We start from the raw sequence: 25,978 nt of genomic DNA, 5'->3' as shown, positions 1-25,978 counted from the left end.
ACTTCTTTGTAGAGTTTTCACTGTAGTGATAGATTTTGCTGGAGCTTTTGGTTTTTCTTATATATAGTTGTTTTGGATTAATCAACTAGAAATCTCCCCAGTCACCTTCCAAAGCTAGATAATATTTGATTTAGTTTTGATTTGACTTTTGTCTGAAATATTGAAAAGTTATGTTTATGATGAGGCAGACTGACAGCAGACTATATAGGAAAAAGCTGATTTGAAAAAAAGAAGGAAAATACCTTGTTTTAAATATGAAAATGTTTAAAGTCTTTCTGGCTACTTTCATCACATTTTTTCCTGTTGATAAGTCTCCACATCTAAGTTCAATAGTAAGATGTTTATGTTATGTTGTCATCAAGAGCAGATTTTACTTTTCCCATCAGATGGTGAAGATCCAGTTGAATGAATCATTCTGAAAGGTCATGAGTTTACTTTCAAATATTCCTTCAGGAATTTTCCATGGAACCTGGGGTTATCCTAAGTTTGAGGACCTGCCTTTGGTTTGAATGAGCTTTCTGCTCATTTTACTATGATTTTGTATTGTACAAGCTGCTGTGGAATAGTCACTTGGAGGCATTATGAGCCAGCCAAAAGACCTAATGAATTGACAACCAGAAAGATGAATCTGAACCTTCTAGTAACATTTTTTTTCCCTCAGATGAGTCTTAGAAGCAATTTTTTCATTGCAAGAGGTCTGCGAAGAAGCAAACAAAATTGTTATCAAAAAGGGTTGCTTGGATGGCTATTAAACGTTTGAGCTCAAGTTTTATACTAACCTGCAAAGCTTTCATGAGTGATAACCTCTATGTAGCTATCAGTTTCATGACTTTTCTGACAGTTGCTTACTTTATTGTCTCTAAAAATCTATTATTGTTAAACTAGGTTTTCATGTAGCTGCTTCATAAAAAAACAAATGGTCTCAAAACCCCCATAATCTACCTGCTCAAAAGAGCAAGTACTCCGTATTTCATAGCAACTAGCACTTTTGCCTTTCACATGGAACATATCAGACAATTGCTGACATGCCAGCAATGTCTGAGAAAATTTTTGACACATTCAAATGTCTTTTCTAGATGTTAGTGTTAAAACTTCCTCTTTTCTCTTGCACCGTTCTGAATAAGTTGCATATGACGGTAGATCCCAATACTCAAGGCAGTAGCCGGTTTGTTCTACAGTTCTGTTCTATTATGTTGCAATGAGTTGAAAGATATAACTTAATATACTTTTGGGTAATAATCTCTATTAGATACATTCTTTTCTAAGCCATAAACCTCTGAGAGATGAAGGTTGTATAGATGTTTTTTAAGAATATTAAAAAAAAAGTAAATCTGTTCTTAAAAAGCATTTAGTTTTGGATATTCCTGATAAAAATGTTCATGCTTCAATTCTGTATTTGAAGGATCAGGAATAATCACACAACTGTTGTGTATGTTAAAGTGGAATTGTTTGTCTAGAGTATTAAATAAAATCTAATCTTTATTGCATTTTAATTGGTATAAATACAAGTATGCAGTAAATTTCATCAGTAACTCTTGCTTTCCCATTTATAGAAAAATGTTCTCTTGAAAAGGTAATTAAAAGTATTCAAATTTAAAGGTGCTTCAGGAGAAAAAGTTAACAAAAATTAAGAATTTGATATAGTTTTTGGTTTAACATACCTTTAATATGATTAAGGAATATCTTGTTGTACCTCTTTGAGGACAGTGGTATGAAGTATCTTGTATTCAGAGTATGGGCATGAGAAATGAATGTGTGTTGTGTGATTTCAGGAATACCGAGAGTTGCGCAGTGTAACTTCAGTCTGCCTTTGCGCTTAGTTTGCTTTCCAACTCAGCCTTCAAAAGCAGCAAACCACAAGCTAACTATTGATACCAACAAACCTCCCGTCACTTTTCTCACCATTTTTCCAGGTAGGTTTTTAAATATGTCTGTAATTGGAAATGTGGTAGATGCTTCCAACAGGAATTGTTTGTCTGTGTGAAGTAATGAAATTAAAAAAGCTCGTGTTGGTGTATTTTAAAAGTATTTTTTGAAAGAAATGATGGCATAATGTTTTTTAATAATAATAATTCACTTGGAGTAATATATCTATCTATGGTTAAACTGCAGATTTCATGATATAGATCTAATTTTTAGAAAGTCATTTTACATAAAATTGCAGAAATGGTGTTGTAATAGGGAAAACATTGGCATTCATTTGAAAAAAAATGGTAGGGTAAAGCAGAAGTGGTCAATGTTGTATGGAAGAAGTATAGTTGCTTTAGAGGAAGACTTGTGGAATTTTTGATATATCGGTCTGAAGCTGATCTTATTTAATAATTCCATTACCCTTCTTGGACCAAGAAGAAGATTTGTACTTAGCGGTATTTTCTGATGTGCAAACCTGAGCTTTGTTTTGTACTCAGAATTACATTAAAACAGTTTGAAGGAGAAATTAGGTGCCATTTGGGACTGGAAAAAGAAGAATGAAATTGAGTACTGTAATGTTAGGAAAATAATTTCTGCTGTAATTACGTGCTCATAATTTGGAAGAGAGAGAAGGTAGAAGTTACCACAGGAATACTCTGTGGTATAATATGATGTAATCATAAGCAAACAAATAAGAACTGAGGATGTATTAGACAAAATGGTTCCATGCAGGAAACTAATATTATGTTACTAGGCCCTGGCACACTGAGTGCTGGTTGCTGATATTAACTAAAAATTAGTTCAAACTCAGAAGTGTAGAAAAAAGGCTATGAATGTTATCTAGGGATTTGAAGAGGAAAGTTAAAGAAAGTGACTCATTTATCTTAATAAAATGCAGGCAAAAAAAGAGAATATTGTTGACTTCAGTAAATATTTTGTGGCTGCATCATGGATCTAGATGATCATATTAGCACAAAAAGAAATGAATAAACAGAACTTATAAAGTGATTGAGAGTAAGTTCAGTCTGGCAGTGATTAAGTTCCTGAACTTCAGAGGACTAAGGTTCTGCAGCAGTTTTCTGAGAGCTGTGTGGGCCAACAACTTTAATATGATACTTTTAAGGTGGGGCTGCTTTTCTCTTTTTGAAAAACTTATATCGTACATTTGTCTGAGAGCAGTAGAGAAGGCTTGGTTGGGTTTTTTTGTAGCATGATTCTGTTCACTTTAAGGGTAAATGTTACTTTTCTCTCAAATGGGTGTGTTGTGTAATACTTGAAACAGAGAACCTTTTTTCCAAATGTCTACATTTTGAGGTTTTCATAATGGACTTCCATTATGGCTAAGCAATAATGCTTTCAGAATAGCACATTGTATTTTATTTTTAACCTAGGGATGCATTGTGGAAAATACAACACAAACCATTGGACTAAGAAGGCATTAAAATATTCTGATTTCTGTTCATTCCATTTACAGTGTTAAAAAAAAAGTATGCTGGTTATTACGTGATCTGTGAATGAACTTTGAATTATGGGTGTATGCAGTAAAAGTTGTATCTCTTCTCCTTCTTGTTTTGCCTTATTTTAAAGGAGAAGTTTGGGAGTAGACATGACATGGAGTAGTTTTTGAAGTATGGTATTCTAAAATGAAGCCATTTAAACTCATGCACTACATGGAATGAAAAGAAAGGTGGACTTGCATGAACTTTGCAGAGTAGCTAGTTTTAGCAACCTAGATGCTTGTTTTGCTCTGTGCTGAAAGCTGGAGAGAGTGTACTTAAATATTTTCATGATAATTTCTGCATTTTTTTGGCATAAATATCTGAATTAAAGATGATCTTGCATATGGTAGAAGGTGGTAGTCTTTGGGCTCTTCACTAATCACAATTCTTTTTAGATGGTACAGGCTGAACCTCTGAGAAACCTACCTTTTTGTTTTCAGGCTGGGAAAGAACAACCAGTGTGTAGCTCAGTTTCCACCTGTGAATGAAGGGGGGATATACCAAACTACTGCTGATATTCATTACTTTTGAACCCTAAGAAGGGAAACAATCCCATTCATTTGCTTGTTTGAAGGTTGACATAGTCCTGGCTATGGATTGAGGTTTGTTGAAAACCAGTGTCAAATTATAGAAAACTGTATTTAACTTTCTTTTTTAGACTTTGTTGATCCATCTGAGGGTGACCAGGCAAATGCTCTGGGATTTCTATTTTTAACTGGTTCAAAAACCACTCTTCTTGCTTCAAAAACATCACGTAAGTGCTATTAGTATTAATGTAAAAGAGGCCTGATCATCTGTTAATATATGTACAAAGTGAGAATGTTGATCATATGAAGAAGGATAATCACTGTGTATGAATTACCACAGGAGTTTCACAGCGTTAACCAACCATTTCTTATCTCTCTCTCAGGTATATAATTATGTTACTAGGGGAGGTACAAAATTTTATGACAAAACAAAAAGTCACACTCAAAATATAGTGGCAGTTTTCTGAAGAAAATGGATTTTCTTCAGATTTTTAGCAATGTTTTTATTCATAAATTAATACTGTCATTACAATAAGGAAAAACTTTCTCTTTTCCCAAAGGAATTTCAACACCTATGTTTGGAATTAGTCACCTACTGAAATTTTTGAAAGGGATTAAAAAGTAGGTGTCTAACTTTTCACTGACTTTCAGTAATCTGTGACTTAAATCAGGCATCAAACCCTCCTTGCTTCTCTACATCTGAGTAAATGCCTGGCTGTTATCTTTAGATGCCTGTATACCTTTGTAAGTATAGAATTATGGATTCAAGATCCTTCCTATTATGTTTACAGAACACTCATGCAGTTATGTTGTTATCTGGTCCAGTGTCTCTTGTGTAGAGTATTTTGTGAATTAAGTAGTCATGTTTCAGCCACCTGTGAGTTTGTGCTCTTTGAAAAAGATCGGTGCTCTGTATTTTGGAGAGTTTATGGTGTCTTGCTCTGTACAACTGCTCAACTTGCTGAACTCTTTCTTGGCATGTGCATTGGAACCAAATCAGTTCAATTGTGTTTAACATTTTCCATGCCAGCAGAGCACAAAGTCTTCATTTAATACAGCAGACTACAAATTGAAAAGCTAGAACACCTATTGCGCATTGCAGAGAGCTCAGTTGGAACACTGTGTGAATGCTTTATGAGGATTGTTTTGAGTGAAAAATCACAATCTAGTTTGTTGATGTGAAATCCTTTTGACACAAAGATGATCTGCCTTACTGTTTTCAAAAATCCATTTTCCATGATGGGATATATAAATATCGGTGGTGTCAGCTGTAAACTATGAGATAATACCTTTTCTAATGTAATCAAATGTGTTAAAAACAGAAACCATCTGCAGAGTAACTGTCATTGTACCAAGAATTGCTTTACATTTCTAAGGTTCAAATTAATTTGTATTGTTTTTTGTATGCATAATTTACATATTGGTTTATTGTTAGTTTGTTTTTAATATTTCTTTAAATAGTAGATCTGAAACAGTTTCAACTAACTAGACATGCAAGTTCCCAGACCTCATAGTTTCTAAAAACTAAAAAATTTAAAGGATTTATAAATAACTTTTTCTGGATTATAGTTTAAATCTTTGATTTGGATTTCATTTTGCATTCTGATGCTGTGTAAGGAAAAATTTATGTCTATATAATGTATTTTAGTTTCTAGTGAGGCTATAACTTGTAATCTCACACCCACCCATCCCAATCCTCAATCTTTTCCCCTCAGGTTTGTTTATTCACTAGCTAGAGATGGTGTTTGCAGTCTTACAATAAACTTTCCCACACTGCTTTACTTGTGACGTTCACTTTACAGAGGAGATTCAAAATATCTGTTTCTCCTAGTGTGACTACTCATTTATTGCATCTGGGAATCCTAACTTCAGAAAACGAATGAGTAGTATGATGCCACCTTCTATGTTAACAGCCTGATCTCAGCATCCATATTATGCATTGGATTGCATTGATTAGAGAAGTTCTTAGGGAGCATTTGCTTGCTTGAAATGTTACCTAAGTAAAACTGATTAAAAAAAAATACTTTTGTAAGAAGTCCGATACTCAAGCATAATTCAGAATATTTTCTGGAACAGAAACTATCCGTAATACAAAAGCATTGTTGGTAGATTGTCATGATACTAAAATGATTGTGCTTGAGTGAACAGATCTGCTGTGAAATGTAGATGAAATTATGTATTATTTGTTAGATCCTTATTCTGCTGTGTAAATTAACACTGATCTTATACTTTGTAAAACTGTTTATGCAACATTATCACTGTGGAAATGTTCTTCAAAAAGAAAATGGTATGTGTAGATAAATATTGACTAGAAGCAATAGTGTTTTAGAAAATTAAAAAAAAAATGTTGAGATCAGGCCTTATTTCTGTTTTTCCATGAAAAAGTTTATCTGGGCCAGTGGAAGAAGACCTCTTTTTCCATATCCCATATTAAATGGACTTTAAGTTCTGGATAGGAAGAGCTGCATGTAGAAATGAAGCTCTCTCCAGGTTCAGTTGGGTTTCACTGCTGAAGCTGCAGGCAGGAACGACGTCTGTTTTCATGTTTGTTTTTAATTGTATTAGCTAATCCGTTTTGAACAGTGTAGTCATTGAATATGTTACTTCAGCCTGTCAAGACTGCTGCAAAGAAGCCCAACCTGAAGTACATCTTGACAGAAAATACATATCAAAAAGTAGCTTGTCTCAGATAGATTTAGATTTTAATGTTTTATTTGGGGGAAACTTTTTTAAACTGTCTTTTAGTCAAAGTGTAGAGAAGGCTTGACTGCTAACTGTGGATGCTTTTTTTTCTGCTGATATAGACTTCCTAACTGAGAAGTGAACTGAACCTTCTAGACTTCCTTCAGATAACTACTGGCAGAGCAGCCATTCTTAATTTAGGTTGTGCTCATTGGACAACCTGTTGTAGTGTTAGAAGACTTTGTAACCTATGTAGCCTGTTTGTGCTCCTCAGTCTCCTGCTTTTCTGATTGATAATTTTCTGAAAATCTTTTGTAACTGTCTGGAATGGAACTTATTTAACAAAAAGCTAATTTCAGTTTGTTAACCATCATAAAAGCATGTGATGAATAGAAGACCAGTTGTTTCTTTATCTTTTTTCACTGTATTTCTGTTTAAAATGTGTTTAGTAAAACTACAGATTCTCATTTTTTTACTGTTTCTAAATTTAATTTGTCTTTTTTGAAAGCTGGAAGATCATGTAAAACAAATAATTGCAGTATTCTCTACTCAGGCCACGATAAAATTAGATTGTGTTTGTATTGACCAACAAACAATGTATGGAAACAAAATATGCATTTTGGCGGAAATTAGTTTTGTCCATTTGAAACCATTAATGTATTAGATATGTCAGTTATAAATGGAATGACTGTTGATTTGGCCTGAAAACATCTGAGCTAATTTCCCTCAAGGAAGAATCACTTAGAGCAAAGTATGATGATACATCCAAGTAGGTCCAGCCATTACACTGTGAGTATTTAAAAAATGGATATTAGGTTGAATGTTATCTTTAGCAGATGGTGTTCTTTTCTTTAACAAGCATGTTTTTAAATAAAACTTGCTCTTTCCTGTTACACTGTAAACAGAATTTTTCATTCTGTATTCAGTGAAATACGTATCCTGGGAATGATGCCAGTGCTAATGTCAAACAATCTTGAATTACTTATGTTGAGAAAATTTTAAATAAGTGCATTCAAGTACTAAAGAATTCTGGTTAATTTAATTTACTGTGGACCTTTTTAATATGGGCAAAAAAGAGAACTATTTTGTATCAAATCGTCATGGCTGCATTTCTATCTATCCTCTTTTATAAGGTATTGGTAGATACATAATGAAAACAAATAAGGAACTGTTGGTTATTGTGTTTTGTCTGAAACAAATAAGAAAAACAATTAAAGGGCCTCTATGATTTTCCATAATGTTTTCCTCTCAACATTTAATTAATTCTGATTTCCTGGAACCTGAAGAGGGGATTTTACAAATGGGGACTAGAAATAAAATCTCACTCCACTAGCCCGATACTTTGAAATTCATTTGCTGGGAGAGATAACACCAGCTAACAGGATTTGATTTCTTACTTCGGTTTATATTAACACTTTCATTCCTACACTAAGCCATTTTTACAAAGCCATAGTGTGTAGATGGATAAGAATCACCTTCTACTAATATTAACTGTGTCTAGAGTGAAGCATAGCACTATCAAAGCTGAATATTGTTGCCTATGAGTAGTTACACTAATACTTTTCCTACTACAAGTTTTCCTAGGAAGTGGAGATGTAATAAAAATGATATTGAGTGTATTATTTGAAGAACTCAATAACCATTTCCAAAAGACATTAAAGGTGGTTTATTACCACGAGATGTTACCATCTGGCTTGTTACCATCAGATGCTTAAGGTACTGTGCCTCAGTCACAGTTCAAAGTTAATTGAGCCTGATTCTGCCTCCAGCCCTGAGAAAAGCTCACTAAAGTTGTTATGGCAGAGCATTGCAGACAGCCTGTTTTATGATTTCATACATTTATGATTTCATATATTCATATATTTTCATATATGATTTCATATAACTCTCCTGTTTCCTTATTGTGGTAGTTCTTCATAGCTTTTTTTTCTTCATGAATAGGTCCATACTCTTAAGTAAGAGTCTTGTGCCACAAAATTGCCTGTTAAAATTAGGATAAAAGGGATAGTATTTAGGACCAACATCAACAAAATACAAGTATTTCTTTAACACAAGTGAACATGTATCTCTTAAGAAAATCTCATGTAGACTTAGGATACAATTAGCGCGTTCAACTTGTGTGTTATCTAAACTATATTGTGTAGTGAGTGTATGTGGCTTAAGTGTGTGTTTATTAGTCTTGTATCTGTTGTGCTCAAAGAACGATATAGGATCCAGAGCGACCAGTTGGAAGACCTTTGGCTGATAACGAAAGAGCTCACACGCCGACTAGAGGAACATTTCAAGAAGCAAAACTGCAAAGATTTTGCATGTACCTTTTCTGGTTCGATTCCCCTGCAAGAATATTTTGAACTAATTGATCGACATTTTGAGGTATGTTACATGATATGTGAATCCTTAATGTTCCGCTAGTTTAAAATTGTATGTTAGTACAATGATTAATCAGATTATAGCTATAGCTATCACAGGCATTTGGCTTTCAGAAAATAGAAGGTTATATCTAAGATAGTTCTGGAAAAAAATGTCATAATTTGCTTTTTAAAGTACGGAGTATGCCTTGCCTCTGAAACAGCCCTTGCAATTAGCAGAGCACATGTAGCCAGTGTGCAGTCTGCAAATCATACAAATTAAGGAACCAGTATTTGCCCTTCTGTTCACTGCCTGTACAGAAGCCTTGAATTCTTCATTCACTAACATCATGTTAACTGTAAAATTCTTTCAAAATTTGCCCTTAGTTTTAGGCTGTTTTGCTTTTCCGTACTAAGGAAACCATGACCATTTTTTTTCCCCCCAAGTAATCCTGGTAATTATATGGAAAGTCCCTTCAGTGTCTAAAAAAACTGCCCTTGCAGATCAAGCCCTGGAGACTCAAGAAAGTTTACCAAATCAGATATAAAAGAAATGTAATTACTTTTTCCTGTTTGACTATGCAGATGACAATGAAAAATCTCCAGTAGTTCAGATAGCTTGTAGAAATAGCTAATAGAATAAAATATATCCATTCTTTCCCTCCACACCTTTCCAGTAAAAAAAGGGAATAGCTATTTGAAGATTTCTATTAAACTTGTGTATTTGATAAAAGCAACATATGTATGTAAGAATGAGAAATACTTTTGGATGTTTGTTCATACTGCCACATTTTCTGTGAGTTTGAGCCATCACCATACAGAAAGATGGAAGTTGTAGTTGGAATTTTCTGGGATTTTTTTTAAGGGGTCAGCCTAGATCCTAGTCTTAAGCTCATGGCTAGTTGTTCAGCTAATTTGAAAGTCAAAATGTTTGTGTTTTTTTAAGTGACTGGTAGAAATACTGTAAGCATAAGCTTGTGGTACAATCTAGTGAAGCCTAAATACGTTGAAGTTTGAAACATAGGTGTTATTGCTGTAATGCTAATTTAGGATCTAGTTAGGTAGCAGCTGGCTATTTTGAAATTTCTGAAATTTTCCAATAATTATTTGGTCCCAAAAGATCTAAATAGTTTATAAAGTGGGTCCTTATGCTCCCATCCCTCTTAGTTTCAACACACTCTTTTTTGACAAACCTGGGAGAATATTACCTGAGATGCCCCTTTTTTACTACTATTTCTAGAAAAGCTACATAATGCTTCTTTTTCTCTTCACTTCCTTGAACTGTTGTTCATAATCATGTGCTGACATAAAGATATGTTTCCTTATATTTAAATATAGTCCGATTTCTAAATTTAGGAAATTTCTACTCATTTTGGGGCATTTTTGCTCACATGTGGAAAGCTGAGTGTCTTGATGTTTCTTCTGCTAGTTATAGCATGTCAGCTGTACAGAGGTATCTCAGTTTTCTGAAAGACTCATCTTTAGTGAGTTTTATGTTAAAGGCATGTACTAGTAAGTGATGATTAATAGATAAAATAAGACTTTTTATCATCTGAGCATTTGATATACAATGTTCAAAGTTTTGTGAACACTTCGAGGAAGTTTATTGCTATAGCTGATCAGTATGCATAAAAAGGAAAAAAGGATTTCACTTCAGAAAAAGACAATCATTCAAACAGTACAGAATCCAGTACTTCTATTCATGCTTTCTACTACAATGAATATAAAGTCCAATACACTGTGTATATGTGTCATAAATAGCTCACCAAACCAAGCCTTCGGGTCTCGGTGGTGCAATTTCAGTCTTGTTAATAGACTTCTTGATGTGAAAATGTGCATTTTCACATTTTATTCTGGCTGTTGACAATTAGTGTTGAATTCAGTAGGAAATGATAATTCCTGAAATGTTAAAAAGCTTTACGAGGAGTGTAAAATATCAAACTGGTATAAATGACAATCATATTTGTATAATACACTCTGTCACAAAAATTTTACTAAACTTCTCCTGTTTCATTTGCAATGTGCATACAATATATATGACCCTTAATCTGAATTCTTGAAAACCCTTAAATTGCAGCTACGTTTGAATGCTGAAAAATTTCAGGAGCTGTTATCTGAGAGGGCCGTACAGTTTCGAGCTATTGAGCGACGACTGCTGACACGATTCAAAGATAAAACTCCTGCTCCTCTTCAACATCTGGACACCTTGCTAGAAGGAACATTCAGAGAGGTCAGTACAGTTTGATTATGAGCCTAACCCTTCTTTATCTTGTTGCTAAAACCTAGCTTAAAGCATATAAGCTGTGCTTTCCTGGTTACATTTACCATCCAAGAGACCAGGAAGCAGTAATTTGTTTAACCTAATAGTCCCTGTAACTTTCCAGATGATTTGCAATAGTTTTATTTAATCTGTGACCACAAAATCTTTACTCCTGGGTCACACCAGCTTGACAGGACATCATTCTTTCCTAACTGATGTTGATAGTGTAAATATTTTATAGTTCATGTGAAAATATTTTATAGTTCATAGCTTGTGTAAATATTTTATGGTACACTGTAAACTGGCGGAATGGTTTGGCTGGTGTAACATTCACAACAAAATTGTCTGAGACTGACCATGTCCTTCCTATGGGGATTTTATGTTCTAATCATTTCAGAATGTGATAGCTGCAAAAGAACAGTGTTTAAAAAAACAAATCATTCCTGAACCATCCTTGTACTGGACAAAGAATAAACCAGTTTTTCTTCCTTTTGCTGCCTCAGCTCTGCATTGCTTTAGAATAACACTTTTTCATTATGTGTTCCCTCTGTTAAGAAATTATTTTATGTGTTTTTTGCTTTTCTGTTGAAGGATCTGATTTTACTTTCTAACACGCTTTGTTTGAGAAGCTGAGTTACAATTAGAATCCTTGCTGAAAAAAAGACTTACCTTTATGCAGTGTTGTATATCACAACAACTAAATCCCAAAGCTGTTAAGGAAAAGTATTTGCCCTTACTGTTTCATCTAAGAAAATATTTCTTTAAACTGGAGAAAACTGCCTTTCCATGTATGCTTATACATGAGTCAGATTTGCCCTTATTTCAGTCTTTACTGTGAATGAGTTAACATAAGATGATTTAAGTTTGAAAGTGGGGATTTTCTGGTTGCTTTAAGAAATACTAGCTATTGTTGTGATAGATGGGTTATTATTTAACACTTTGAAATGGCGTGACTAAATAAGCCCAAAAGATTAATGTGAGTCTCTTGAGTCTGCTTTTGCTGTGTAGAACTTTTGCTTCTAAACTTAAGAGCAACTGGGATGTGCTTGAAAAATTTTCTTACGCAGTTGATTTGAAAGATGAATTCTGAGAATATGACAAAATCAGGTTGTTGAAATAGATACATATTGCAGAAGCTTATAAGATCCTTCAAACCAGGATTAGATGGGTGCTTTTCTAAACATTACTGTTGTGAGCCTTTTGAATTGGAATTAGTGCAGTTGGAAGGAGAATGAGGAAAAATATTTGTTTTCAGAGAACAAATACTTAAATTTTTTCGCAATTGTTGAAACTTTATTTTAAGCAAGCACACATTTTTCTTGATAGATTTCCTTTGTAATTTCTTTTGTTCATGGGAATTCACTTCCAATAAAGAAATGTTGTTATTGTTAGTACAAAAAAATGTAGTAAAATGGTCATTGCCATAGAGACCCCACTGCTGCATATGTTGTTTCAAAAGTGAGAGCTGTGGTAGGATTTAATATTGACTCTGCTGTGGGGGTGAAATAAAACAGCTCAATGATGCATTTTCTATATTAGAAAAGACCTTGTTTTCTTTAATTCAGTATCAAGTTCTGTCTTTATTTGAACAAGTATGTCTAATACAAATAGTTGAGGTATTCAAAATATGGCAAATGAGTTTTCTGAAAAGGAATAATGAGGCTGGTTAAATATGAACAGTATGAAGTCTCACTCCAAAACTTCTTTTAAGTATGTAGGCTTTTTGACATTGAAGTAAATACAATTTTTATTCTCATATAATTGCCTGAGAATCTCATCTCCTCCCTTATATAAAATATTTTTATAATGAGGAAATTTGCCTTGTTTTATCCCCTTATTTTAAGATAAAGTAATTGTTAGGTACAAAGCAAGGTTTTGTTGCTTTTTACATTGGGTTTTGTAGGCAGAAGGGAAATGTGTATGTTTTGGTTTTATAGTGCATTCCAAACCTTTTCATCTAGAACAGAAAGGAGTTTCCAGTTAATTTGAATATGTGATTTTATTAGCCTTTTTAACACAGAATCTCCAGGACTTGGGCACTTCATGAATTACATTCTTCATAGGATAACTATTATAGCCTAGGATATATAAAGGTGCCTCTTATTGCATCCTGTATTTCCTTTTATCAGAACAGTTATGGAGCAGATGTATGACCTTTGTATGAACAACCTTTTAAATGCAAATCAAATAATGTATATACAACTCATGTAATTTCATTGCCTAGGTGTGATAAATACCTACTGTAAATTTATTCTGTATGGTTTCTCTGCCCACCTGTAAATTGTTACGAATTACTGAACTGATTTGAACTTTACTACTAAAGTAGATGGTAAATGTCAATTTTCAGATTTTCAACTTCAAGTAACAGTTGTGTTTGTATATGTAGGTAGATGTACAATGCATGTCAAAATTTTGGTTGCTAAACAGGAAAAAATTAATCACACTGCATTTGATTCTCCGGTAAAAAGCATTTCTATTTATGAACTAGTTTTTTGCATTAATCCTTGTACACTAGCAACAAGGCAGGCTGTATTTAGTGCTACGATAAAATTACTGATGGGTTTATTGTAAGGAAACTTTAACCTTACTTTTCAACTTGAAAATAATGAAGAAATGTATAAGCAGGCATTGGTTTGTGCAGTGACAAAAAGCTTGCTTTTGCCCTGTTTGATATTTTCTTTTAGAATTTGTCTTTCTTAAGTAATAATATAGATCTAAATGGATTGGAGCGAGTAGTTAACAAATAGTGACATCAGGTGTTCCATTCTGGAAGGAAAAGAAAAGCTGTTATATACTTGGTCTTGTATGTTAGAAAAAGGAAATGTTATTCTTATGATCTTTAAGAATGATTTGTAGGAAGATGCTATGAAGAAAAATGGAAAAATCAATTTGCAATATATGCAAATTCTCGATCTCTGATTAAAAAATTTAGCAGTGCAGTTGGACGTGCTGCTACCACTTGTTCTAAGAAAGGATTTTAATGAGATAAATTTAAAAGCAATTGAATGGTAGTTGAGATTGCATATATTTTTTGTAATTTAAAGGACTTCAAAAATGGAATGAGATTGCAGCAAATTTTATGGTAGCTGTTGTAAACAGCATGTACTTTGTATAATGCTCCCCTACTAGAGACATGTTATTGCTTGAAAGTGTAGTTTAATGATCTTTTATGTCTACAATGTGTTTTCTGTCATATTAGAAAAAAAATCATAGTTTGGCAGTAGCTACAGGTTCTTGCCCTGAAATCATAATTTTCATGCATTGACTCTTGGCAAACATTACTTAGATTTCCAGGTACAAGCTGGAATTAATAAATGTCATAAAAATGAGATGCTTCAATTTCTTATGTTAGCCCACATGGATTTTATCCTAGTGCATATAAGCAATACTAGCTATGTCTACTTATGTTTAACCCTGTAACTACGTTTAAAAGCCTACTGCAGTTACATTTCTTTAGGGAAAGAGGAGGAAGGATGAATTTGAACTCTGGGGTGGAGTTCTCCTAAGGCACTAGCTGTTCTTTAACCAATTTTAAGTACTTAAGACATGAATCTGAGACAAGATTGAACAGTTCAAGTTTACAAAAAAGAATGTAATGACAAAGCAATCACTTCTACCTTGCATTGCTTCATAATTTTTCTTCCTTATTCTACTTTTTATTGTAATACAAAACAATTTGTTCTGTATCCCCACACTTCCATCACATGTAGTAAACATAGTTCCTTTCCTATTCTTTGATACCATTATTGCATGGTATCTCAGGTTTCCCCATGTTCTGTGCTTTCTAATAGCAACATCTCAACTTTTGCCCTTGGCCCCAGCACCCCTCTGACAGTTGCTTATTTGTGCACTGTCAAGTCAGTGAGTTAGTGCTGACTGGCAGCAGCCATCTAGCCAGACAAGATGGATGATGTCTTCTGTCTCAGTAGAAATACTAATAGTGTCTCTCCCCTCTCTGTCTGCTAGTTAAAAAAAAAATAGTGACACTGAATGATTTCTAGCTCTTCATGTTACTGTAAAATTTTGTATGGAAGTGACAGTTACTAGGAATATGCTGACAAAACAAGTTTGACATAAATGGTCAGCGGAGTTGCATAACCTCAGCCATCTAGACTTAAGAACTACATGTTTTACAACAGGTCTTTATTTTTGATTAGTGAGACATTTTATCTTTTCTTTCCGTATAGCATGTTATCTATTTGAGACCATCTTCTGTTACTGAGAGGGCCCAACACGCTTTTAAACCAGAACTTCTAGAACTAATTGATGCTGAGAGTTTATTCCCTTTATTTTCTCCTAATTCAGCTATTCAGTCACATTCATCTTATTTATGTTGTTATCGAATAACCTGTCTCTCAGAAATACTTGGCTGTAAGCAGCAGTAAAATGACTTTCAATGTGATTTCTAGATCTTGCTCAGTAAACAACTTGAAGTTGTCCAGATCATTCTGCTGTCTTTAGTATATGTTTTTTATTTATCTTGGCTTTTCTTGTCCTTGCATCTTGTGATTTCTGAATTTTTCTTTTAAAATCTCTTCTTGAAACAAGGGAAAAAGTATTTGAGTAGTCTTTCAGATTTCAAGAGGTGCTCATAAGTTGCTCTTTACAGGTAGTAGAAAATAACATAATTCCTACAGGTCTTTTTTTTTTTTCCAGTATAACTTCCCTCATCTGTTTTCCTTTCTGGAAAGTAAGTGTAGCATTTTACCATCAGTCTGTTAGAAGTGGTCAACAAACCAAATTGCTTCCAGGTAGAGATACCATGACTCCTCATTTAGAATAAAGAAGGCAATGCCATCAGGAGGATCCATTTTAATTCTTTACATGGCAGTAAACTGTAGAAATTTGTTGCCTGTGACTGAGAAAGCTGTGACTTTCACATGTAAAGGTAGCTGTTTTCCTTGAGGTCTATGATGTGAGCTGCCCCTTGCATATACAGCCCTGGATGTTTGTTGGGGATCTTTGAGAATGCAGTGGAGACTTCTAAAGAAACAGATGAATTTTGTGAAGGATTTGGAAGTCAAATGTCTCTAAATGAGTGCATTGGTTCTTTTAATTAGTAATGTCATAGGTATTGCCCTTTCCATTTCATATGAAAGTTTTGAAGAAAGCTGCTTCTTATATTTTCAGAACTTTGTGACCCTTTTTTACACAGCTGTTTCATTGATGTGGCATAATTTTAACAGAAAGATGGACTATTTCATGTGTTTGAGATGAAATCGAAGCAATTGTTCTATGAATGCCAACTGCAAAAACGTAGGACTAGCCCACATTTTTATGTTACAGCACAGGATTGGTACTGAAGTGTCCTTGTTTGTTCTTTGTTTATGGATAACTTTTTTTTGGGCAACTGGTTTGATTGTTTTGGAACCCTTCAATCCCATGTCATTTTCAGAGTGACTGTGAGTTACTATACTACATGACAGGATCTGTTCTGGTCTTGAAAGCTGACATTTAGATAATCAAACCTAAAGCTACCTTTACAGTATTCTTTTTCTCAAAGAAAGAAAAAAAAATAGAGCAAGACATGATTAAAGCACGTAGGATTTGCAGCCGAAAGAACATTCGGCTCATGTTAAACAGTTAACTAAAGTTTTTTTTTTAGAAAAGCCTCCAAGAGAAAACTATGATACATCAAACTTTCAAAACTAAATATATGGAGAAAAAGCAAACCTCTTTCATCCCTGGACATAATTTAGGACGCCACGGGAAGTGCACTAAATATTTATGTTTCTTGAGGTTTCAGCAGAATGTGTAATTAATCTAAATTTTGGACAGAACTTAAAGGAACTAACTTGGAGCACATCTTACTTAACAAGACATTTGTGAGGAATTTCTTGCCTAGTGTTGCTGATCCTGCATGTTATGTCTCTTTTATTGTGGTTTGTGATTAAGCGAGAGTGTTGAAACCTTGTCAAGCAATATTTTATGCATTAAAATACTATGTGATTGTTCTTGTGCATTTTATAGTATTTGACACTATCAAACAAAATTAGTTTTCGGTGTAAATCATTACACAATTGAGATAACTATTTGATTCTGAATTGTATCCTCTGAATCATATGATTTCCTCTTGGAAATTTTAGCATTTCATGTGAAAACTAATATTTCCACTAACAATTGACAAGTTAGCATATGTTAGCATATTTTGTCCTTCTTGTCTAACACTTCTGATCACTTTTTGGAACAGATCATTAGCTGATTTAAGCCATTGTTATTCCGGAGAGCCTGGTTATAAGGTACAGGGTTCTGGCCAATCTGCTTTGCTTGTGCTCAACATCAGCTAGATGTGAATTTGATGTCATCTGGAAGCTTTGCACTTGTATCAAAGTTGAACAAAAAAAACTTACTAATACCCCTTCTCCATATCATGAATACAACTGTGTGGAAAAGAGAGCCACTCTAACTGGAAGGTTCTAACTTATTTTCATGTCTTCAGCAAGAGATTTGCATCTTGTCACTGTTTGTGCTTCCTTTGAGATCTCCCCTCTTTGTCTCTGTTTCCTGTTTTTCTCTACTCTCAGAGTAGGATTCCCCCAGCTATCAAATGATACCCTTCCATTTGGTTTTTTAGTCTGTTATTTCTGGGATTTGGTTGCAGACTCACGTGATTGAACTGACTTCTGTATGGTCAGGTTTTTTGTTCAAGGGAGCTGGAAACACCCTAGGTTAGTAATCCTTGGTTGTTTCAGGCTGTTAGATAGAGTAATTTCTTTCTGATATTTTCATAATGATATCAGCACAAAGATGAAGAGTATATTGAAGGCAGATACCTCTGCCCTCATTAGATGTAGGTGTTTGTGTACATGTGCACGTGCATATGTACTTGTGTAACTACACACAATTCATTTGAGTCTTCAGAGTTGTTCCCGGGTGTCTTTTTAGTGTTGTGTATTTAAGAGTCAGAATTTTACTTCCATGATAGTTGATATAAACAGGTCCAGCACCTAATATACTATATAATAATATCCTCATTTCTCTCCCTAACTCATTTTTATCTACCGATTTAGGAAGCCAGACTCTTTATTTCTAACCTGGAATTTAATACATTGCTAGGTGTTATACAAAGTAAGTATGTGCATTACTAAGTAAACATAATCTCCTAATGTTTTGAAAGCGTAGGTACTGTTCCTTGCATTATTTTAACACTTGCAGTGTGTGGAGCACTTTGATCGTTGGTGGTTTGTAGTCGGTGGTATATGAAACTCAATATGTTCTGTTCGCTAAAACACAGGGAATGTCATTAAAGGTCCATTAACTCTTTGTTCAAGCCCCTTAACTCTTTTCCTTGCTTATTAATCAGTTGATAAAAATCTCAGAAGTGTTCATTAATGATTGAGTATTCTCTCTCGAATGGCACTTCTGACACACATGGCCTCAGAAACTTGACATTTTGGGAATGATTCATTACTTGATTAGTAAGGACTTTTACCTCAAAGCAAAACCATTAGGTTTTATCATGCATGACTCAAGGGCTGTATATCACACCCGCTCCTGTAATAGTCATTTTCCCCAGATAATGTCAGTGAGAGCTACACCCATAGTATAAATTAGCTCTTTTTGGCTTGAATAAATATGCTGTTCTTTGGAGGAGTTATATTTAACTTCTCTTGTTTTATTGCTGTTTCGGCTAAATGTAGCTTTTTCATAGCCACTAAAAGCAGCTTGTTGGCTATTACATATAATTAAAATTCTCTATTTTACTGGTGTTCACATAGCGTTATATTTCCATTTCCTTAAGACTTTTTAAACTTTAACAGTAGAATACTTACAATGTCATCAAAGCCCCTTTTTATTAGAAGGTGTATTCTAAAAATGTCTGAAAGTAGTTAGCTGTGCTTGGGAAGCAAATATTAGGATGGCTGGCACAAATCTTCTGATTTTGGTCTGTGGTAGCAATTACTTGCTTCATTGTGGGACAGTCTTCAGTTTAGTCAGTTTGTGGGACAAATGGGTAATATTGTTCATATCATACTCATATAGTAAGATTTTTTTGTGGAGGGAGTTAGACACATGTAGAAGTTGGAAACACTACAGCCATCACAAGAGAAAGAAATTGGAAGTAAAATGTCCTTGTGTGTGTAGATGTGGCACAAAGGGCCTCAACTGGGGTCTGCTGGACTGCATTCAGTCTGGCCTGTCACATTTTCCACAGAGGAGGGTTCCAGCTATGCTGTGCTGTGCCCTACAGCCCTGTCTCCTGAATTTCTCCTCTTGAACCTGTGAATAGCCAGCTTTTTGAATACCCACTGCTTCATTCAAATCAGTAAAGGACCAAAGGTGTGATTTTTATTATTTCCCCCCACCCCCCCACTCCACTTGGGCTGGAGTTACCACTTTAAACCTGTGGCACCAATGTGACCTATTGGAGGATTCCCCAAACTATGATTCAGTCCTCAGGGGTATGGACAGATTGTACTGCCTGGTGTATACAGGGAATAGTAGGAATTGATTTATGTCACTTATTGTGACGTAAGCATTCTCTGGCACGCTTTGTTGCGTTGGCTAATGACTTTTTAAAGGGGAAGAAATAATATCCCTTTGTAGGGGTAGATCTTATATCCTCATCCTAAAATGAGTTCACCAGACCATGTATGAGGGCTTTCTATAGGGGCTGAAAGAACCTGTGTGTATTTGAATGAGTGAAAATGGCACCAATTGGCTACAATTCCCAAAAGAAAGGAATACTGATGAGTTTTATTTTTTTGAAAGAAACGTTATATCTGATAATCTGAATTACCAGATACCCTTGCTGAAGCTTAAATCATTGACAGGCTCTTTTACTGGGAGAAATGTACTCCATAGGCAAGAGAAGAAGTGCTATGCAGTGGTGTAATCAAAACTTGAATAAAAATATTGATGCTATCTTCATAGGTGGATGGAAAGCACTCTTATTTCATGCTCCTTAGAAAGTTTTCTGTATCAGTCCCATAATTATGTAGTACAAAAGCATTTGAGACATAAAAGCTGTAAGCTAAGAATTAGTGAGCATATCTGGTAGAAGTTACAGTGGTTTATTTGGTAGTTTGCATACATGATCTTTGTAAAATTTCTCATTTTAATTGAATAGTCTAGATATGATGAATTAATTGAATATTAAATTATTATCCATTTTGGTTGATTTCTGCATGCAGTACTAAGACCATTTTTGATGGCTTGTGATGTAATTTTAATAGTTTGGTTTTGGGTGGCTACTGTACTTTTTTTACTAGTGTGTACCTGGGTGCAGTGCCTTCAGGTAGCTGAATTAACTTTGAACTAGATAATTTTCTGGTGTAAGCTCACAATAAATGATACTTATTTCTTTGATGTGCAATGGATGAGAGTTTTGCATTGTGGATCGATGGCAAGTATATGTTGGTTTCAAATTCATGCTGAGTAAATATTGCACAGACTTCGATACTTGGATTCAGTGAAATGCTTGTGTTCATGTCAATTTATGTGTTCATTAAACCAGCAATAAATATTAAGAGGGAGAGCTACACAATTTGTGTAATTCAATAGCATTTTGTGACAAACACTGGTTTAAAACAAAACGAAAAGATGTCCCTCCCCCAAACCAAAACTTAAAAACACCTGGGAAATAAATATTTGATGGCCAAATGAACTAAATTATTTATTCATATAATGCTTGCAGATCTTGATGTGAATTGGGTATTGAAGTGGATTTGGTTGCTATTGCTGTTTGTGGGTTGTAAACCCACCAATACCAAGCTATATTGTCTGCAAACTTAAACTAAAAATATTTTACCTCAGTCTGTACAACTACTTATTTCCATTGACATATAGAGAATGAGCATCTGAATTAATGTTCTGGTTTTTTTGGGTACTCTTGCAGGTGTGAAATTTAATTTAGTCACTGATGATGGCTAGTCCAAAATGACTTGTATAGACCAATGTCAGTGGTGGGAATAGATGTCAGATCATCAGTCCCCTGCTCTGCACACTCCTGGTCAGCTCAGTTAAGATTCTGTGTGGTATTACTTACCAGAGGCAGTATAGTAGTAGATTAGATTCCTGAAGAAAAAAAAAATCAAAAATAGTATAAATGCTTTATAAAAAAATTAAAAATCTGTTTCTTCGTATGTGTATTCCTTGCAGTCAGCTCAGAGCTGATGCTCTAGCCACTACCACTCTGAGGAAAAATGTAACTTGTGTGGTCATTCTCCCAATTTAGATATTTTTAATAAAAGGTACAGTTTATGTTGGAGCTAAACTGTTGGTTAAATCTGTAAATTGACAAAAACAAAAGGGAAAAGAACTTTCCCATTTCTTCTTGCCAGTTGGCATTTCAACAAATCTATTTTATATTTCAGTTGTGCTTAAATTCCACAGAGTAGGTGTTTCTACATTGTGAAGCCTTTAATTATTCCATTGTGGATAGTTTAAACCAGGATGAAAAGGAAAAAGGTGGTTAATTTGGTGTAATGAGCTGAGAGGTTCAGAAGTCAGGAGGGAAGAAGACTGTAGTGTTGAGTATCATAACTACAGAGATACTATTTTAAAGCTTTTATTAAATAGAATGTTCTGTCCATTCTGCTTGCCTTGAGTTCTTTGACAAAGTTTTATGGCTGCAAATTTCTTGGTTTAATATTGGCAATTCGTTATGGATACAGACTTGCTGTTATTTAGATATCTTAAAATTAAGTACTTGTTTGAGTCCCTTGTTGGATGGACAACCAGGATGCTGAAATGTTGGGGTGACAGGATTTGACTGAAACAGCTCTAATCCTTATTTTTCTGGAAAGCCTTTTGGTCAGTATGGTTGCTGAAGGCTATGCTTACTAGGCTAAGTTCCTGTAACATGGGTAGGAGAAATGGGGAAAAAGACATTATATATCACAGGAACTAGAGTTTTTAAATGGTATTTTTAAAGGAATCATTCCACTTCCATTTAGGAAATTTGAAAGTATTTGGGATGGATAACATAATTTTTATCTTGTTCATTGTTTATGCTATTAAGGCCAGTCTACTTAGAAAAAGCAACACCTATTAAAGGCCTTTGAATTCAGAGTCTTTCATGTCACAATGGGTCTATTTACTGCTGTCAGTAGGCTCGTAATATATTCAGCTTGAAGAGGTTAACAAGCATACCTCGGAGTGTTACTTTTATTTTCTGTTCTGTGACACTTAGCAAAATCCCATTATACAATTGAGTAGTATTATAATGTTAAAATGTTAATTTGTTCTGCATTCCGTTAAAATTGGATTTTTTTCTTGTGCATTGGCCCATGCGTTTTGTATAAAACCTATAATTTAAGCACTATTCCATAGAAGTGCCCTAAATTAGTAACCTTTTGCCTTTGCTACCTTAATTACATCTCATTACTTAGTACTTAAAGAGCAACCTCTAGCTATTGGTTAAATATTTGCTAGCTAAATAGATTTGTAGTGTTAAAGAAAACAGTAGCCCTTGCCTCTGTTTTAACTTGATTGGGATTTCAGAGTTTTGAGAAATTCCATGCTTTGCTGGACGAAAAGTAAACTTTTTGCATTTTCCTTATTTTTTCATTTCTCCTTAATGAACATTTAATTGTGTGTTATCTGTCTGTTACACTCCAATAGGCAATTGAAAGTCTGTCTTAAAATAAGTATTTTCAAAAAGACTGTTGTGTTTCAATATGGTCTATGTCTTCTATCTCCATTTATTCCTTTTAACTTTTTTAAGCATCTGATACAAAAAATTTCTATTTTTATTGTGGAAACAAATATGAAGCAGCTTGCTTGGCTACTAATAGCTATCTTCCAGATTTTTACTTCCTTTTGGGAAGAAGGCTGTATTGTTTGATCAGAATCACAAGGAATATGATTCATTAAAACATCTGTTGAGTTGTCTTTTCTGACAAATTGAAAGATCACTTCTCTTTGGTCTTTTAATTGTATGCAGAAGTCATAAACTGCAGAAGTTATTAACAGCTTGCAGGTTGACTTAATCTTCAGTATTTTTATTAATGTCTATTGGATTGTATTTTTGAATTTTATTTTGTTTTATTTTTTGCTATTTTTTCTTCTGTATGAAACCATGTGAAGAGACTATAGTTTATAATTGCAGTTAGTTAGAATTTCATGCTGTTAAATTCCCTGTCATATGCAAAGATATCCTGTTTAATTTCCTATTTTACTTTTTTTTTAATCTTTCTGAGAGCCACTGTAGTGGAAGCTTGTTTACAACAGATTTGTCTATCTGACTTGATTCCTACCCAATACACAACTACTGCTCTTCTTATCTGGTTCTTAAATTGATGTTTGCACTGTCCACTTGCTTTTGGAAGCCTGATGTCTCCAAAAAGTTCCTTCACCCATTCTTCCCATATATTTTGTTACATTATGGGTTAAAAATTGCAGACTGGCATGGTTACAGTTTGAAGTATAACTCTCCATTTATGTTTATTGTTGTAATACCACTGACTTTCAAAAAAGGCAAGAGGCAAGTGGAGAAAAACACATTGATAAAAATCTTCATCTTGTTCATGTTGTTTTTTTCTTCTGTGGGAAAACCATCTATGGAACAGAAAAACGTTTGCCCTCTAGTGTATAAATTTGTTCCTGTGAAAACCAGTTCTAATTTCTGAAATGTATGTTATTAAACTTTTACTTAAAAAACATTTAGAGGTAGACAGCAATATCAGCAGTGCATTTGCAGGGAAAGTGGTTGGCTTGTCCAATTTTAGGCTATGTACTTCAAACTTTGAAGTAGATAGTTTCTCTGAAAACATCTTTTCATGCTTTGTTTCCTATGTCACTGTTTATACATTCGGTATCTATAAGCTCAGAAACCATTACTTCACTATTCATGCAAAGGTTTGAGTGATTTGTTGCTTATTGTCTGTATTTGTTCTTGGGTTTGAATTCAGCAAGTCAATCTGTAAAGGCAACAACTGCCTAAGAGGCCCTGTTTTATTTTCCAAAAGAAAAGTTCTGTGGAAACCTTTCCCTGAGAAGAGTTTTTGAGCTTTATGTGGATTACAAAGCATTAAGAAGGTTCGTTTCTTAATTTTCTTTCCAAGCAAAAATGCCAAGATACAATTTTAGCAGGTATTAGTAAAAATTGAAAAGTATGCTTTGTGTTCTGGGACTGGTGCCAGCATCTGTATTTGCAACTCCCAAGACAGGTCTGAGTGAAACCTTTTCCTCATTGCCCTCAGAAGACTGCTAGAACAAGCCTGTGACATTTCTGTTCAGTTCCATCTGTGATATTTACTTCCCCTTCATAATTTTTTTTTTGTATTTTATGGCTTCTGCAAAGGAGTTTACTCTCTGGGGAGTGGTGACGGGGGGAGACAGAGAAGGAAAGAAAAAAGTCAGAACACTTTGTTTTGATCACAGGTGCATTTTTGTAGTAGGAGGTCACATTTGATTTGTGTAGCATGTTTCGGTGATTCTGGATCCCAATTATCATGGGAGTTAATAGCTCTGACTATTAACACAAGCTGAGGTCTGTTCTCTAGCCCAGGTAAGTTTGTCCATTTTTTTTAATTGAAACAAATGGGACTGTAAATTGCAACATTTCATAAAATGTCCAGTAAACTGGAGTATTTTTTTAAAAGAGATTCAAAGTCTTGTCTTGTTTTCTATGAATGTTACAACCTATGTTGTTTCTTTATTTTTTTTTCATATTTTGATCGGAGATCAAATAGAGGGGGTTAGGTTTCTGTGCATACGTTGCTTCTTCAAAACAGTGTGTTTATCATGTGAAGGATAGATAAAATGATGCATGCAAGTCCAGGTTCTTCTAATCTGTGTTTCAAGCGGCTTTTCTGTGCCTTATTGAGGAACTTAATTTGTTGTAGTTTTATTCTGAGCAGTAGGGAGCCCTCTTTAATCCTATTCTATCTAGGACTGCTTCAGATGCTCTAACTTTGAAAATAGGTCACTTTATTAGGCCAACTAAATATGGATTTAAGTGTCTAAATTCTAGTTTGACAATATATGTGCTTCAAAAGCGTGCCTTTTTAACAAGAAATAAGACTCCTGGATTTTTGCCTCTCTGTTTTATTAACTTTTGCATTGTGTAAGGAACAGTTTTGCTTTCAGTGGAAAAATGGATTGTTCCAGCAGAGTGCAGCAAAAGACAAATATTGTAAATATGTTTAGCTTTCCTGTCAAGAGTTGATACATTGTGAAAAAAGAACTTAGATAAGGAGCTCATCATGCATAAAATACCAAACAAATTATGGAGGTACTTTATAAGAAGATTGCAGTTTAGTTAAGTTCTTTCTGCTGTTTTTTCCTTCTGAAACTCTAAGACACTGATAGAATTTACTAGTCATTAACAAAGTGTTTAGTGAATAAGTGAATAAGTAAAAATATTCTAAGTGCTACTGGTTAGTACTTTATTTGAGGCTGGATTGCAATTTGATGGAAGAGTTGAGGCTACAATTCAGGATTCTTCCCTTTTTCCCCACACTTAAGCTATTGGCCTCCCCTACCTTTTATAATTTTAGCTACTAATGTTTTGTTTCTTTGGTAGCTTTTGGTGTTTGGGGTTTTTTTTACCTATATGATTGCTTTGAAGTTTGCAAGCCTTATGTTTTTGGCCTTGGTTTCACTATAACATGCAAACATTTTTCTTTATCCTTTTAAAGCTTTACTTTAATTGACATCATTAAGAAAAGATTATGTAGTTGCCTTGACCCTCCACTATGTAAATAAGAGTAGTGTGCAAATAGTGCTTTCTGGATAATATATACAATTTGAGTCAGTCTTTTAGTTTAATCTTGAGGGGAAATTCCCAGAGATGCCAAAGTGTTC

At 34.3% G+C, this 25,978-nt stretch overlaps 1 protein-coding gene across 4 annotated transcripts in view; it reads left to right on the top strand.

Annotated features, from left to right (window-relative positions):
• The window catches only part of BBS9 (Bardet-Biedl syndrome 9), a 280,340-nt gene that overhangs the window by 64,154 nt on the left and 190,208 nt on the right, over positions 1-25,978 (top strand). For all 4 annotated transcript variants that reach the window (XM_064670331.1, XM_064670327.1, XM_064670315.1 and 1 more), the window contains 4 exons: positions 1,773-1,913; positions 4,069-4,164; positions 8,820-8,992; positions 11,045-11,197. In XM_064670331.1, the coding sequence (XP_064526401.1) occupies positions 1,773-1,913; positions 4,069-4,164; positions 8,820-8,992; positions 11,045-11,197 (563 nt within the window). The remainder of the gene's footprint in view (positions 1-1,772; positions 1,914-4,068; positions 4,165-8,819; positions 8,993-11,044; positions 11,198-25,978) is intronic.

Source organism: Pseudopipra pipra, chromosome 1 (assembly GCF_036250125.1).
Source record: "Pseudopipra pipra isolate bDixPip1 chromosome 1, bDixPip1.hap1, whole genome shotgun sequence".
Classification (NCBI taxonomy): domain Eukaryota; kingdom Metazoa; phylum Chordata; class Aves; order Passeriformes; family Pipridae; genus Pseudopipra; species Pseudopipra pipra.
The sequence above is the reverse complement of the archived record's forward strand: the minus strand, read 5'-3'. Positions and strand labels throughout refer to the sequence as shown.